General features: G+C 48.6%; 1 protein-coding gene across 1 annotated transcript in view; it reads left to right on the top strand.

Moving 5' to 3' along the window:
- The window catches only part of ADCK1 (aarF domain containing kinase 1), a 131,247-nt gene that overhangs the window by 53,254 nt on the left and 61,518 nt on the right, over positions 1-16,475 (top strand). Inside the window, exon 4 of the mRNA XM_047796775.1 lies at positions 9,400-9,603. Within this exon, the coding sequence (XP_047652731.1) occupies positions 9,400-9,603 (204 nt within the window). The remainder of the gene's footprint in view (positions 1-9,399; positions 9,604-16,475) is intronic.

Raw genomic sequence — 16,475 nt, forward strand, 5'->3', positions numbered from 1 at the left:
GATCCCTGGCCTCGCTCAGTGAGTGGGTTAAGGATCTGGCGTTGCCGTGAGCTGTGGTGTAGGTTGCAGATGCGGCTTGGATCTGGCATTGCTGTGGCTGTGGTGTACACCAGTGGCTATAGCTCCTATTCCACCCCTAGCCTGGGAATCTCCATAGGCCATGGGTGTGGCCCTAAAAAGACAAAAAAAAAAAAAAAAGAAAAAAATTGAAAAATACAGAAAAACCTGTAACGTAGAAAAAATACTCTTGTAACCTCATAGCCCAGAGGTGCCAGTGTTTACATATTAGTGCGTTTCCTTTGGGTCTTGAGTCTTTGACCAAAAGAATTCATCAAGGGGCTTGTCTGTTTTGGGGTCTGTCTGTGGCCTTCTCTTTCTCTGTCTCTTTCTTCCTGTGATGTGGTGGGTATGTATATGTATCTCTCTCTTTCGTCTCTGTCTCTCAACCCCTCAACCCTGTTGGAGATACAGCCCCCTTCCTCAGGGGAGCCCCATGATTCAGTCTGGCTTTGGTACCTTTCTGCCAAGTTTGGGGCCCGAGATCCCTATTCCTGGGGATTTAGACATGACTAAAGGATTGCCCTCCTTAGGCCTTTCCTCCATCCCTCCCAATAAATAATTAATCAGCCCTGAGTTGATCTGATTAGCTATTCACTGCCCCCCCCCAAACTAAGCTGGCTAATGACAATGCTTTTAATTAATATGAGGCAGATTAAAACTCATTACAACAAGGTTATTGGTAATGAGATAATCATAAGGCAAGTTGCTCAGCTGGGAGTGAAAATGAAGTTAGAGGAGGTACAGAGAGTCCATGCCAGCTGTTCCTGCCACATTTTGGCAGGAGCGGAAGGGGAAGTGTGGGAGTTCTGCAGTGAGGACATACTGTACTGACACAGCCAACCAGCTTGTGAAACCAGGTGCCAGGTAAGGGCAGGACTCGAGCACACGGGTGGTCAGTGTTAGGGTAGGATCATGTGTTGAAAAACTAGAGATGGTGGATTGAATTATGAATATGCAGATTATGAGCTGCTGAAGGAGGGAGCACAAGCCTCCTGCATGGGTGTTGGGGGGGTGGTTGGCAGGTAACTCCCTCAGCATCCTGGCTAACACTCTGGGACTTTTATCTTTTTTTCAGGGCCACACCTGAGGCATGTGGAAGCTCCCAGGCTAGGGGTCAAATTGGAGCTGCAGCTGCCGGCCTACACCACAGCCACAGCAATGTGGGATCCGAGCTGTGACTGCGACCTACACCACAGCTCACAGCAACATCAGATCCTTAACCCACTGAGCAAGGCATCCTCATGGATACTTGTCAGGTTTGTAACTCACTCAGCCACAATGGGAACTCCCCCACTGGGTCGTTTTGATTGAAGATGCAGTTTAAATATGCCCACACATGGAAATAGAGTCACAAGATTTATTATTACTTAACAGATCCCAGAGCAAGGGGGCTCCGTGAGCTGGGGGAAGGGCAGTTCTCCATCCCAGGTCATCACCTGTCATAGCTGGGAGGAACTGGGCAGCAAGCAGGAGGTAGGAGTATAGCTAGCACCTACTATAGCTGACCCTTGAACAACGCAGGTTTGAAGCGCACGGGTCTACTTCATTGTTGATTTTTTTCCCCCAGTAAATACTACGGTTCACACAACCTGTGGTTGGTTGCATCAGTAGATGCTGAGAACTGTGGCTACCAGGGGCTGACTATAAATTACACGTGGGTTTTTGACTGCGTGGGATTAATCCTTGTAATGTTCGACACTCAGCTATACTTATAAGGTGATTTGGGCAGAAAGAACTAACTTTTCTAGGGCTTAACTCTAAGTGGTTATTTTAAAGAGTACCCTGGGAAAAGCAAAGTGGGAACTTATGGAGGAATCCTAAACTCAGGTTCTCTGTATTTCCAGACTCTGCAGGTGAGTAGGGTTGTCATACTGCAAGATGCCTATTCAGCAGTTGAGAAGAACAAAGCTGTTTTTACTCAAAAATTTTCTTCATCACATAGCAGATCTTTGGGGAAGAGAACCTGAAGTCAGTGTATTTGGAATAATGCTTTATAGCTATTTGCTTGTGCACACTTGCTGTGCAATTCAGATGACAGAGCATGAAATTAGCTACTGTTTCTGTCAGTTAGATTGTGGGCGAGACTTGTTGGACTGAACAGAGTCCTGGGAGTAGATGGGCCCAAAATGGTTGGTTTTTTTTTTTTTTGTCTTTTTGTTGTTGTTGTTGTTGCTATTTCTTGGGCCGCTCCCGCGGCATATGGAGGTTCCCAGGCTAGGGGTTAAATCGGAGCTGTAGCCACCGGCCTACGCCAGAGCCACAGCAACGTGGGATCCGAGCCGCATCTGCAACCTACACCACAGCTCACGGCAACGCCGGATCGTTAACCCACTGAACAAGGGCAGGGACTGAACCCGAAACCTCATGGTTCCTAGTCGGATTCGTTAACCACTGCGCCACGACGGAAACTCCCCAAAGTGTTTTTTTTTGTTTTAAATTTCATTTTTCTAGGAAGACATTTTTTTCCCCTGTCTCTTTTCATCATTTATTGAGCGCTGATTATGTCCTGGGCCCCATGCTAAGCTCTTTTTTATGCATTGCTTCTTTCTTTTTTTTAATTTATATTTTATTTATTTATTTATTTTGCTTTTTAGGGCCACACCAGCGGCATATGGAGGTTCCCAGGCTAGGGGTCCAATCGGAGCTTCAGTTGCCGGCCTGTGTCACAGCAAATGCAGGATCCAAGCTGCATCTGCGACCTATACCACAGCTCACGGCAACCCCAGATCCTTAAGCCACTGAGCAAGGGCAGGGATTGAACCTGCAACCTCATGGTTCCTAGTCAGATTCGTTTCTGCTGCACCACGGTGGGAACTCCTGTGCATTGCTTCTTTCAGTCATCACAGGGACAGTTATCATTTTTCTCTTCCTTTTACTGATGAAGAAACTGAGGCCTCAAAGTTAATTAACTTGTCCAAAGTTACATGACAAGTAAGTAGCAAAGTAGGATTTGAACCCGTGTTTATTCGATTCTAAAGCCACTGCGATAAATCATTAGGTTTTATGATCCCATTTTGTTCTAATCAGGACTAGCTGCAGCTTGGCATTGGCCTTTTAAACTGTATGCACTTGGTTTAACACCCATGGCTACCCTGGTGCCCTCTTCAGCACCTGTCATACCTGGGAGTAACTGGGCAGCTGCTTATACTGGCTTCCACTGGTGGTTCTAGTTTCATGGGTGCATGTCCACCTCGGTCTACACTGTAAGCTCTTTGCTTATGAGGATCACAGCTGTACTTCCTTGCATTCCCATAATACTTGTACATAGAGAAATTCACTTAAAGCCTATTTCCTGGCACATGGAACACACTCACGTTTCATCGTTTACTGACTCTTGGACCTTGGGAATGTGACAGGACCTGAGATTATGTTTTCATCTTTAAAGATACATTTTAGTTCTATTTTACAAAGATATTGGGCAAGTTTAAAAACAATTACAGCTACCACCCACCTATATTTGAGTGTTTACTATAGGCTATGAACAGTACTTAAAACAGGACTATGTAAGTGATTATTTGTTATGGTTGTTATTAATTTATTAACCTGAACTATCCAATATGGTAGCCACTGGCTATATGTAGCCATTTAAATTTAAATTATTTAAAATTAAATAAAATCAAAGTACCCATGACTAGAACAAATAATCCTATAATTTTTTTTTAATTTGCTTTTTAGAGCTGCACCTGCAGCATATGGAAGTTCCCAGGCTAGGGGTCAAATCAGAGCTACAGCTGCTGGTCTATGCCACATCCACAGCAATGCAAGATCTGAGCCATGTCTGTGACCTACACCACAGCTCGCGGCAACACCAGATCCTTAACCCACTGAGGGAGGCAAGAGATCAAACCTGCATCCTCATGGATCCTAGTCAGGTTTGTTAGTGCTGAGCCACCACGGGAACACCTATAATCCTAAAATTTATACGGAACCACAAAAGACCCTGAATTGCCAGACTGATCTTGAGAAAAAAGAATAAAGCTGAAGGTATCATGCTCAGACTATGCTACAAAGCTGCAGTAATCAAAACAACGTGGTTCTGGCACAAAAACAGATGCATAAATCAATGGAAGAGAATAGAGAGCCCAGAAGTAAACCCAGACAATTAATTTATGACATATGAGGCAAGGATATACAATGGAGAAAATACAGTTTCTTTGATAAGAAGTGCTGAGAAAACTGGACAGTTGCATGAAAAAGAATGAGATTAGGCCATTTCCTCACACCAAATACAAAAATAAACTCAGATGGATTAAAGACCTAAATGTAAGACATAGAACCATAAAATTCCTAGAAGAGGACATAGGCAGAACATTCTTTGACACAAATTGTAGCAAGATTTTCTTGGATCTGTCTTTTAAGGCAAAAGAAATAAAAGCAAAACTAAACAAATGGGACTTAATTAAACTTAAAAGCTTTTGCGCGGCAAAGGAAACCACTGACAAAATGAAAAGACAACCTACTGAATGGGAGAGTATATTTACAAATGATATGAACTGATCAGGGATTAATGTCCAAAATATATAAACAGCTCATACAATTCAGTATCAGAAAACCAACAACCTGATTAAAAAAATGGGCAGAAGACCTGAATAGACATTTTTCCAAAGAAGACGTACAGATGGCCAACAGGCATATGAAAAAAATGCTCAACATTGCTAATCGTCAGAGAAATGCAAATCAAAACCACAATGAAATATCACCTCACACCTGTCAAAATGGCCATCATTTAAAAGTTTACAAATAGCAAGTGTTGTGAGAATGTGGAGAAAAGGGTACCCTAGTACACTGTTGGTAGGATTGTAAATTGGTGCAGCCACAGTGGACAAGAACATGGAGGTTCCTCAAAAAACTAAAAATAGAGCCGTCGTATATATGATCCAGCAATTCTACTATGGGGTATAAATTGGAAGGAAATGAAAACATTAATTTGAAAAGATATATGCACCTTAATATCCATAGCAGCACTATTTGCAATAGTCAAGATATGGCAGCAACCTAAGCCCCCATCAACTGATGAATGGTTAGAGAAGATGTGGTAATGACTCAGCCATAAGAAAAAAGTGAATTTTGCCATTTGCAACTACATGGATGGCCTGGAGGGTATTATGCTTAGTGAAATAAGTCAGACAGAGGAAGACTAATACTCTGTGTTACCACTTATATGTGGAATCTAAAAAATAAATCAAGCAAATGTATATAAGAAAACAGAAACAGACTCATGCATACAGAGAACAAACGAGTAGATACCAGTGGGGAGAGGGAAGTGGGGAGGGGAAGGATGGGGGTAAGGGATTAAGCGATACAAATTACTGTGTGTAAAGTACATAAGCAACAGGAATTCCATTTAGCTGCATGTCCCTCCTAGTGCTGATGCCTACGTAGGTGTTCCCAGACAGGTAGAGTAGGAAGGACTAGATTGAAGGTAGTGCAGAACTCAGGAGATTCTGGAAGCTTTGCATTGAGCATGTTTGCCTGGTTAGGGGAAGGGATCTTGGTTGGGAGAGAGCTGTGAGGTTCCCGAACATATTCCCTGTTGCCAGCATGCTTAGCCCCTTACAGTACCAAATTAAGTAAGTGAATGCCAGAGAGGGAGTTTGCACTAAGCCAGTAGTTTCTTGAGATTCTAAGTGGGACTTGCCTTCTGATCCCAAAGGACTGTGGAGCTGTAAGCGCTAGAACTGGAAAGGGACTCTGGAGATCAGAGTACTTACTGCTCTATTGTTCAGCATTTGTGTCTTTTGGCCTTAAAATGACATTTAAATTTTTGTTGTGAGTGGCAGTGTCCCTCACCCCCATGTGAGATAGATGTTTATTTGTATGTCTGTGTTTATTTAGAAGCTGGTCGAAGGTGACTTTGGGCTTCTTTGGTTGAAATATGGGTGCCATTTGCAGTAGATGCTGATTCAGTTTCATGGATGATGGTTTTGTGAGCATATGACCCATGGTTGTCATCAATCTATATTTATGGCTCATGCGTGGTTTTCCTTCAGGTACATGGTGTACACATGGTCTCTGTCCCCAGTGGCTGATGTGCCAAGCAACCAGTGAGTCAGTGGTAGACCAGCCTGCCTGAGCTTGTGTGACCAGAGAGGGCTCCCTGCATTGTCCAGATAGTGTCCTGAAGGTGAGAATCACTCTGTGTCCAGAGCCACCCTACCTGGCACTGGCTGAAGCCACAGGTGAGGGACAAAAGAGCCCTGGCTCTGCTCCCTTGAGGGCTTGGCCAGGTGAGACTGATGCTCTCTGCCAGCAGCAGAAAGAAATGCAGGTGTGAATCTAGTCTAAAGAGAATGGTTGGGCAAGTTCAGCATCACATACATACCCCGTGGTGGATTGTTCTCTCGACCTGAAATGCCCTCCTTTTTTATTGGCTATTCAGATTCAGTTTCAGGGGCTAATCCTGTATATCTGTCAGGGGCTAGTCACACCTGTAATTTAAATGGGGAAAACTATAAGAACTTACTGACTAGGAAAAGGTAGTTCTCTCCTAAAAGGAGTAAAAGAAGATTTGAAGTGTGCGGAAGTAGTAAACTCATAAGCACCTGCTCCCTCTCGGGCTGAGGGGTAGTGAACAAGGATAGAGCCAAAGACTCAGCTGGGGGCTGGCCTCCCACACGCACGGCTTGGATGCAGGGCTTTCTTGATGATGAAGAGATGTAGTGGAGGCCATGGTCCATGGGAACAGCCTGCCGAGTGGCAGAGAAATTTGGAGGAGGGCGTGACCTGGAGTTCGTGGGTAGGAGCGGCCTGTTGGGTGGTGGGAACACTTACCGCGCCTGACTCGGGACACAGGAGGGGCCCAACAGGTAGTGAAGAAACTTAGTGAGGGTGGGCTGGTCTGTGCGGGTCACCAAAGTGGTCACCCCCAAGCCACTGACTCTCTGGCTGCTGAGTTGACAGTGGCACATGGGGACAGTATGGGAGTCTCCTTGCACTGCAGTGGCCTCGCAGTAACACCCCCCCGCCCCCCCGAGCCTCCTGTTGACAAAGCCTAATAGTGAGGCATCTGTCAAAGGAGAAATGACACAGAGCCAGCTCCAGTATCACAGTGCAGGGCAGAGAAGGGTGGATTTGCAGCCGAGAGGCCCCACACTCATGAATGGCACACATTCTGCTTCCTCCCGGGAGCCAAGCCTCCCCACTGATTCCAGCCCTCTTGTCTCTGACATCTGTGAGCTCTGCAGTTGCCAGCATGATCCTGCTGCCCCGCGTCGTTCTCTGATGTGGTGGAGGGCACGGAACTCAGCCCCCTGGGAATCCACTGGATTGTCGTCCTCACCGGAAGGGGAGGAGTCAGTGTTGTGTCCTCACCCCGTCGTCCAGTCCAGTCCTCTGCTGCCAGTGGGTCCAGACCCTGGAATGGCTTTGGTGTGGGGGCCAAGCATGCGTCCTTGGGCAAGCCAGCTGGGTGCTGGGCATCAGCATGGGAGCCTCTGGTGGGACCTGGGCTCTGGTTTCACTGTATCTGAGGACTGATGGCTCGTGGATGCCTTTGTGGCTGCCTCTCATTCTGCAGGGCTGGAGTTGGGGATGACTATTTGAGCTGCAAAAAGTCATTTTTTTTTTTTTTTTTTGGTAATAGCCCAGACCCCTGTAGTGTGAGGAGATGCCCAGTTCTGTGTCGTGCTATGTGTGGTTGCTTTCTGTCTTCCTCAGAACTTGAGTGTGACCTTGAATATTGACACCTTCTACCATCCAGTACTGGCCATCGCAGCCCCTAGTTCCAAAGTCTTTTTTTTGGGGGGGGGGCTGTGCCCACGTCAGTGACCCAAGCCACAGCAGTGACCACTCTGGATCCTTAACCACTAGGCCACCAGGGAACTTCCCAAATTCTTAAGAACCGCCCCCAACTCCCATAGCTTTTCTCTCATCTAGAGGGGTGTTCTTTCTCTCTCTCTTTCCTAATTCTTAGAATTAATTACCTTTTCCCTGCTCCCTTCTGTCAGGGGAAAAAGACTCCTTGGACTGTTTAGCCCAGGTACCCACATCAAGGCTGAGCACTCTGTCTGTGGGGGATGGAGTCATGTGCACATAGGGTTCCCCAAGAGTAGGTCGGGGTGGGAGGCAGAGGTGTCCCACACAGCCCTTCAAGGGCCCAGGCACGGTGAGTGCCTGGAGTCTGGGGCCTTGCTCTGCTGTGGAGGAAGAGGGCAGGTGGGCTCCCTGGTGGCTGGGACAGGGTGTTCAGGGCTGCAGTGTTCTCTTCTTAATTTCTAAAGTAACAATTTTCTGTATGGTTCATTTAGCAGCTAATTATGTAGGGTCGCTGAATGTTTCTTCCATCTTTGTTGCCAATTGTTATTTAACCCCTCACGTGGCTTGTTGCCTCCAGTATTAATTATGTCAGCATCCTTCATAGCACTTGAGAGTGCAAGTCCATCACGGATACTTACTCCCTTGGAAGAGGTACCAGGTTCCTACAGGGCACTGGGCTCTCTTGTCTTCTGTGTGTGCCTGTGGCTCCATCCTTCCTCAGCAACTGGAGCTCCAGGAAGGCAGGACCCTCAAAATTCCTAGACCCTCAGCTGAGGGGGGTGATGATGGGATGCACAGCTTGGGGGCACATCCGGGCCACCTCCCTCTCTGGGAGGACACATGGGCATTGGGTGGTGGCATTAGGCTACATGTTAAGGCTGGCCTGTCCTGGACTGCTGGACTGCTGCCTACTCCATGTGCCTGATGCCCCCAGGTAAGGCTTTCCTCCAGTTCATAGGAGACCCCTGCTAAAATTTGCTGAGCTAAAGGGTCCTAGGTTTAGCGTGTTTTCTAGACCTTCCTTTGGCATTTATTAGCTAGTTCTTTATGAGCAAAGCATCTGAGTTTCTTATCCTTAAAGATACCAATACTTGCCTCCCTGAGTGGCTGTAAGGATTCAAAGAAATAACGAATATGTCCGTGTTTTAAAAATTGTAGCCCTCCCAACTAACAGATAGTATTATTTGTATGGCTAATACTAATACTACGGGTGGGTGGCAAATACATGAACTCAGTGTATCCCTGAATGAATCATAAGTAATAGAGTTGGTTGAAAGCTTTGAAGGAACGCTTGTTTCTGAGGCCGCGGGACCAGGTAAGTTTTGAAGGAAAGAAAGAAATCAGAAGCATCCAGCCACGTGAGAAGGCTGGCTGCAGTTTGAGTTGAAATTGACTGCTCTGGTCCCAGGAGGCTGAAGGAGAATGAAGAGGGAGGGGTGTGTATGTATGTGTGTGTGTCCATCCCCGGGGGTGGGGTTGGGGGGGGTGAATCAGGGTTTCCAAGCAGAGGGCGCAGGGAAAGAGGACAGGCTCCCATGGACACAGCGCACTCACGGCTCTCTGGCCCCACCTGTCTCCCCGCAGGTGCACCTCCGCTCCGCCCGGCGCCTCTGTGAGCTCTGCTGTGCCAACCGGGGCACATTTATCAAGGTGGGCCAGCATCTGGGGGCCCTGGACTACCTGCTGCCGGAGGAGTACACGAGCACGCTGAAGGTGCTGCACAGCCAGGCCCCGCGGAGCAGCATGCAGGAGGTTCGCCAGGTCATCCGCGAGGACCTGGGCAAGGAGGTACCGCTCTGGGGATAGGGGTGGGCCCTGGGCACAGTGTGCTTCCGCCAAGGCCCCTCGCAGAGTTCTTGCTGCCTAGCGCCTGGTGGTGCAGAACTACGTGGAAACTTCCAGTGTGAAATCAGAGAGCTTAGAAGAAACCTGAGTGGCCCTCAGTACAAAAGATTGGTCAGACCATGTGAAATAGTTGATATTTGATTTTTTTTTTTAATAATTTTTTTTTCTTGTGCTTTTCAGGAGTGCACCTACAACATATGGAGATTCCCAGGTTAGGGTTCGAATTGCAGCTACAGCTGCAGGCTTACACCAAAGCCTCAGCAATGCCAGATCTAAGATCTGTTGGCGATCTGCAGCACAGATCAGGGCAGCAGCTGGATCCTTAACCCACTGAGTGAGGCTAGGGATCGAACCCATATCCTCATGGATACTAGGCAAGTTCATAACCTGCTGAGCCACAACACAGACACTGATCTATTGACTGTTTTTGACCTGTAATGAAGTGGACTCATATGGTTGCACCTAATAATATCTATCAATTACTGAGGGTGTACTGTGTGCTGACAGCTGTGCTCATCTCCATGTGTTGTATCACTGAATCCTAATGGCAAACCTATGAGGTAGGTACCGTCATTAACCCCACCTTGTGGATGAGGGGTGGAGGCTTGAGTGGTCAGGGAAAGCGTGCAAGGGGGCCCCGAGCAGGTGATTCCTGGGTGCTGCTCTGTCAGTGAGCCGTCCTAATCATTCAGCGCAGATTCATTCTCTCTGGTCCTCTGCTTGATTACTTCCAGTATTGGGAAGCTTCTTCTCTTACCTGCTGTGCAAGGGGGTCTGTTCTATTATCAGTCATCTCTAATTTAATAAATGCTTCCTCCTAAGGGCTAAAAGCTGCCTCCTCAAACCCCACTTTCCTGCTCTTCATCTCACCTGCCTGATGCAACAGAAAAAAGGGCTGTATATACAGCCCTGGCCACACTCCACTGAACTCATGCCAGGGACCTGAGGGATGTGTGGAACCTGGACTGGGCACAGTGATGTGGACCCTGTTCTGCGGGTCCTGCTTTTGGGGATGGGTTGGAGCAGCTGTCTGCAGGGTATTGATCAACTGATCAGGCCCAGTCTTACCAATTACATGCTGTAATTTCATGATACCTTAGAGAGCGCTACTGAAAAAAACAAACAAACAAACAAAAAAAACCCAAAACCAAAAACCAAAAGATCTACTTTTCTCCCTTCACCTGCTACTATATTTGAAATTCTCCTCTTAGAAAATCATTTGGAACTTCTAGAATTTTTCTGAGCAAAACAACCTTAAAGTCAAGCCTCAATCAGTGGATGCCTTTCCTGATGGAGGATTGACTTTAAGATGCCAGTTTTCCCAAATAATAACTTCAGCAGGGCTTTCAGGGTCTATCCTGACCACTTGTACTGTGCCATGGTCTCAGTCTGCCAAGAATTTCTTTACCCATCCTCTCCCTCTCAAGTGATTCCTTGTGTTTTTAGACCATTCGTCCATCTGCCTATCCATTTATCAAATGCTGGACACTGTGCTGGGTGCGGGGTGTCTCCACTGAACTCCAGCTCTCTTATGAGGTTGTTCCCGAAGGGAAGGTTCTTGTCTTGTTGCAGAAGGAATTAAGAAATGGGACAGACATTGAGAAAGAAACGTGAGGATTTATTTAAGTGAGAAATACGCCTCTTAAAGAGAGGGGGCAGAGAGGGCAGCAGCTGCCCTGTATTTCTTTGGCAGGCTGGTTATACACATGAATAGGCGGAATATGCACTGGAAAGGAGGGGTTTGGGGGTTGTATTCCAGAATTTTTATTCCAGCTCCACCTTCCTGAAGGGAGGAGGGAGGGATTTCTGTCCTTATTTAGCTCTGATCAGAAGTGTCATGTTGCGTGACGGGTGCTTCTTATCTACACGGCTGATTTTACTGCCGTGAGGGCGCAACGAGCTGCAGGTTGCATTTGGACTGGAGATTCGTGCCCGTTTCCGTCCGTCTTTGTCTCTGCAGCACTTTTCACCTCAGAATGTGTGGTTTCGTGTCAGAATGGAGGTTCCTGCTTTTCTTCATCTGCCCGTGGACCCCGCTGTTTACGTGATGCATGGTTTCTGCCACCTGACTGCGCCCCCTTTCTCTGCTCATCCCTAGCTATCTGCCTGCTGTAACGAAGTCCTCTCTGACGCTCTGCACACCTTTCCTCCCGTGGCTTGGTTAGCTGGGTCTAGGTGGTTCCACTGTAAGTTGTAAAGTCTTTGGGGATGAAGACCACGATGGTCCTTTTACTCGGATCTGTGGTTCCAGAGCAGTACCTGGTGTCACGTGGGTGCCAGTGTTTGTTTAATGAATTAACTCCTGATGGGTGAGTTTCCCTAGGCTACTGAGGGCCAGGCAGAGAGTAGGGGGAGAAGTTCGTAAGGACCAGTGGTTCCATTTTCGCCGATCTGCTTGGAGTGGTCCCTTAATGTAGAGCTGGTAGCATGTGCTCAGCATCCAGCCAAAGGTGCCCCACTTCTCAGTGATGGTCTGGCCTGAGCAAGCCTCATTAACTGACCATCTGAGGTGTCCAGATCACACAGGTGAGCCTAGAAACGTCTGTGGACTCCCTTCCTACTTCTTGGAACATCTCCTCCAAGGAGGTGGGGGAGATTGAGTGAAGAATAAACCTGACTGAGGGCTAGAGCCAGTCTGGGAAGAGCAGGGTTAGGGTGGAGGGGCTGCGGGCAGAGGGGATGGGATTGGCATGGCACAGCCTGCGCGGGGCTTTGCTTCTTGCCAAGACGATTGGCCTCCTGCTTCCTATAGCATGAGATGCACCCCCAAATTAAAACTAAATAAGTCACTGTAATAACAGTGCGAAGTGCATCATTGCTGGCATGTGGCAGCTCAGTGGGGGCAGAGACAAGGAAGGGAAGGCAGCAGATTAACCCTTGGAGGCCCCCGTGTCTGTGGAGAGCTGGAGCGGGAGGCAAGAAGAAGTCAGGGACTTCCTCTAAGGCAGGTGGAGCGAGATGGGAAGCTTGGGGAGTCAGCAGCCATGGTGGCCCATCCAGCTGGCCAGAGAATTTCTGGGCTTGGAAGATGCTGCCTGCATCTTCAAGACCTCTTCTCTAGGCCCCCCAGCTAAGTGGTCCTGAGCATGGTGGGCTGTGGCTCCTGCCCCACAGCTTGTCTCAAGCCCTCTGAGAAAAGGAGGCTAATGTCAAGGCCAGGGCTCAGAGGGGGCGTCCCTCACAGCTGGGAAGCTCAGGAACCTCTGGTTTCTCACCCCGGCCCCCACAGGCATACAGTCAAAGTCTTCCCTCTCCCCTTCCTCCTCCTCCCTCCTGGGAAGATGGCATTTGTTCCCGGTGACACACTTTCTCAGCTTGAGGGTGGAGGGAGGGGAAAGGGGACATGTGGGAAGCAGGGTAGGTGTGTGTGGGGGCGTGAGGGCGGGGAAAGTCACTCACGCTGCACTTCCCTCCTCCTCCAGCCCCTCCCATGACACTTCTCCGGGGGCAGCCCTCCTCCAGGAAGATGTTTGAGTGGCCCTCCTTATCCTGGGCTCCAGGCCTGCCCCGAGGTCTGTGTGTCCAGGAGGGTGGCTAAAGGAAGCTGAGTCTGTCATGCATCATCGTCTTCTTTCCAGGTCCGAGTCCATGGCTTCGAGGTTACCCAGGGCTCAAAGACCATGCCGCAGCCCCTAAATCTCAGCCTGAGCAGGGAGGGGTGGCCGGAGGGGAGCTCCAGGCCATTGTGTTTCAGCTTGCACTGATTGGTCCCATCTATGCCTCTTGGGCATCAGCAGAGGCCTTGGAGGGTCACTAGTGTCCTCAGACTGGTCCATTACCAGACAGATAGGACTTGCTCTGGGGGTGTCCCTAGCATGGGGGTTGAGGGTGAGGTTGCAGCGCTTCTGGATCCCATGCTTTACATTTAGTCCTGGATTAGTCCAGATCCCTGTGGTATAGCCAGTGCGATCAGTGTAAGGTGAGGGCGAGTGAAAGGGTCCCAGCTTGGTTAGGGACTGGCCTAGGCAGGGGGGTCACATAGCTGAGGACTGGCACGTGAGGGATGGGATGAGGCCTCAGAACTTCTGATTTTCTGGCCAGTGCTTTGTTCCCTATGTCACAGAGCTTCTGTTTGGCAGAAACCCTTTGGAAATCACTTTTCTGTGTGTCTGTATGTCTGTGCCTTGGAAGTTTCTATTTGTATCATCAGAAAGAAACTTTTCTTCCATTTCTTTTTCTTTCTTTTTTCTTTTTTTAGTTTGTATAATGATTTTTATTTTTTTCCATTATACTTGGTTTACAGTGTTCTGTCAACTTTCTGCTGTACAGCATGGTGACCCAGTTACACATACATGTATACATTCTTTTCTTTCACATTATCAGGCTCCATCACAAGTGACCAGATGTAGTTCCCAGTGCTGCACAGCAGGATCTCATTGCTAATCCAGTCCAAAGGCAATAGTTTGCATCTATTAGCCCCAAGCTTCCAATAAATCCATCCCACTCCCTCCCCCTCCCCTATTTTTAAATTTTTTTTTTCTTTTTTTAGGGCCACACCTGCAGCATATGGAATTTTCCAGGTTAGGGGTTGAATTGGAGCTGTATCTGCCGGCCATACACCACAACTACAGCAACAGCAATGTGGGGTCCAAGCCGCATCTACAACCTTCACCACAGCTCACAGCAACGCCGGATCCCCGACCCACTGAGCGAGGCCAGGGATGGAACCTGCATCATGAACGCTAGTCAGGTTCCTTTCCTCTGAGCCACAAAGGGAATTCCTTTTTTTTTTTTTCTTTTCCTTTTATTTTGAATGTTAGTCTCAAGTTGTGAAGGACAGGTCCTGGGAAGCAGTCAGAAGTCAGAATTCTAGGAGGTGGAGTCATTTCTGCTGCCTCCCAAAGTGGCTTGTGTCTGGAGTGGGTTGAGAATGGTCTCAGCCTTGATCTCCTTACTGCCCTTGGGGCTGTGGGTGCAGTGCTGGTCCCGACCAGCAGATGGCGCCTGAGCTTGAGAGTCAGGGAGGGGTGTTGAAGTCATGGCCCTTCCTTACAGGGGGACACCCTGACGGCTAGATGAGACTCAGGTTCTTTCTACCCCTGGACAAGGTCCATGCTGTGGAGGGAGCCTGGGATGACACCTCCGCACCCTGAATGGATGCAAGCCATTGCTACAAGCCTAGGCCATGAGGCTTGGCCCACCCTGGTCCCCAGCTCTTGGCTCAGTGCTGGAGGACCTGGCAGGGTTCTTCACATTGACCACCAGGCCATTGCTACACCTTCCCTGTTTGGAGTAGGTGTCCTCTGAGGCCCCCTGCAGAGTGCACGTCTGTGGTTCAACACCTTTTCCTTCGTTTTTCCATTTCTTTTCTTTGTTGTCTAAGCAGCTGGTGTTTAGTGAAAGAGGCACAGAGCTGGAAGCTGTGCCTGCAACCAAAATGGGTGAGAGAGAGAGAGAGGTTATATTTGGGTGGATGGAAGCTTTCTGAAGCAGGTGGCATCTGGCCCAGGCTCTCAAAGATGGGTGGGATTAGAAGAGGTGGAGGTTGGAGGAGGGGATTATAGATCAATGAGATGGGACAACAAAGATGCAGGCTCTGGAAAGCCTAAAGCACAGAGGGTACATGGTGGATAGTCTTGTTGACCATTCAGGGTTCAAGCTGGTGAATAGTGGAGCTGGGTTTTCAAAGTTGGGGCAGAGGCATATTATGAAGAGCCTTTTGAATGTTCTTAACGTGAATCTAAGGCAGAGGAGGACTTGGAGAGGGACCTGAGCGAAGACGGCTGGAGTGGGGCTGGATTTTCTTAGCAACATGGGAAAGGAGGTCACCTTTACAGGCAGGGAAGGTGGAGGTGGGAGGTTCGAGGTGGGTGGAGAGCTCGGGGGTAGAGGGACTGAGGAAGAGGTGGTAGAACCGCCAGCTGCACCAGGATAGTTCTCTTTGGTCATGGACACACACACATCCCTACTCACTGCCTCCACCCACACATACAGACAAGTCCAGTCTCCTTCCTGTATATTTCAGTGAATGCTCCAGTTTTGTGTACATAATTGTATCAGACAACATTCTTTCCAACTCTGAAATTGTGTGAAAAACCAACTGAAAGAAATGAAGTCAGGGGCCGGAGTGGAGCCCTGAAACCTTTGTAGGGACTTCACTTGTGGAGCTCCCTTGGGGTGGGGACCTAGACATGACCTTGTTTTGTAACTCCCCCTAGCACCCAGGGACAAATGCTCGGTGTTCTGATGGACCATCTGACTGAGTGACCATGAGATTGCAGACGAGAACCATTGTGATCCGGGTGGGAGAAGGCTTTGTTGTTTCACACGGACCCGCACGTGCAGGTGGCAGGGTGATGTTTAAAGTGTAAGCAAAAGTTCAGTGAAGAGGCAGAGAAGCTCTTCTCCCAAGAACATCATTCATTTTTCAAGCTTGGTGGGGGTGGCAGAAAAGCCCCTGTCGACATGAGGACCAGCGGGAGCAAAAGCAGAAGGCAGGGAGGTGAGGCAGGAGAGCTCCTCGCTTAGGCAAGGGTTTCCTGGTGGTGGGAGCCCTGGGTGGGTTCAGTGCAGAGACGAGCAGGGGCTTGAGTGGAGGCGTTGGGGCCAGGGGAGGGAGTGGGTGGGCGTGGAGAGGGAGTGGCCAACTCTGGGGTGACCCTCATTGTTTCCCCACACCTGCCCACAGGACATCTGCTGGCATGCAGAGGCCTTTGTAACAACTAGGAAAAGCACCTGAGCTGGGCATCCTTTCCTCCAGGTGGTGGCAGCTCTATCAGGGCTGGGTTTCATTCTCCTAGGAGTCAGGGTTCCAGAGAAACAGAACCAGTAGGATTTTTGTGTGTACTTATATATAATAAATATGTAGTATGGTT

The sequence above is a fragment of the Phacochoerus africanus genome, chromosome 9, assembly GCF_016906955.1.
Source record: "Phacochoerus africanus isolate WHEZ1 chromosome 9, ROS_Pafr_v1, whole genome shotgun sequence".
Classification (NCBI taxonomy): domain Eukaryota; kingdom Metazoa; phylum Chordata; class Mammalia; order Artiodactyla; family Suidae; genus Phacochoerus; species Phacochoerus africanus.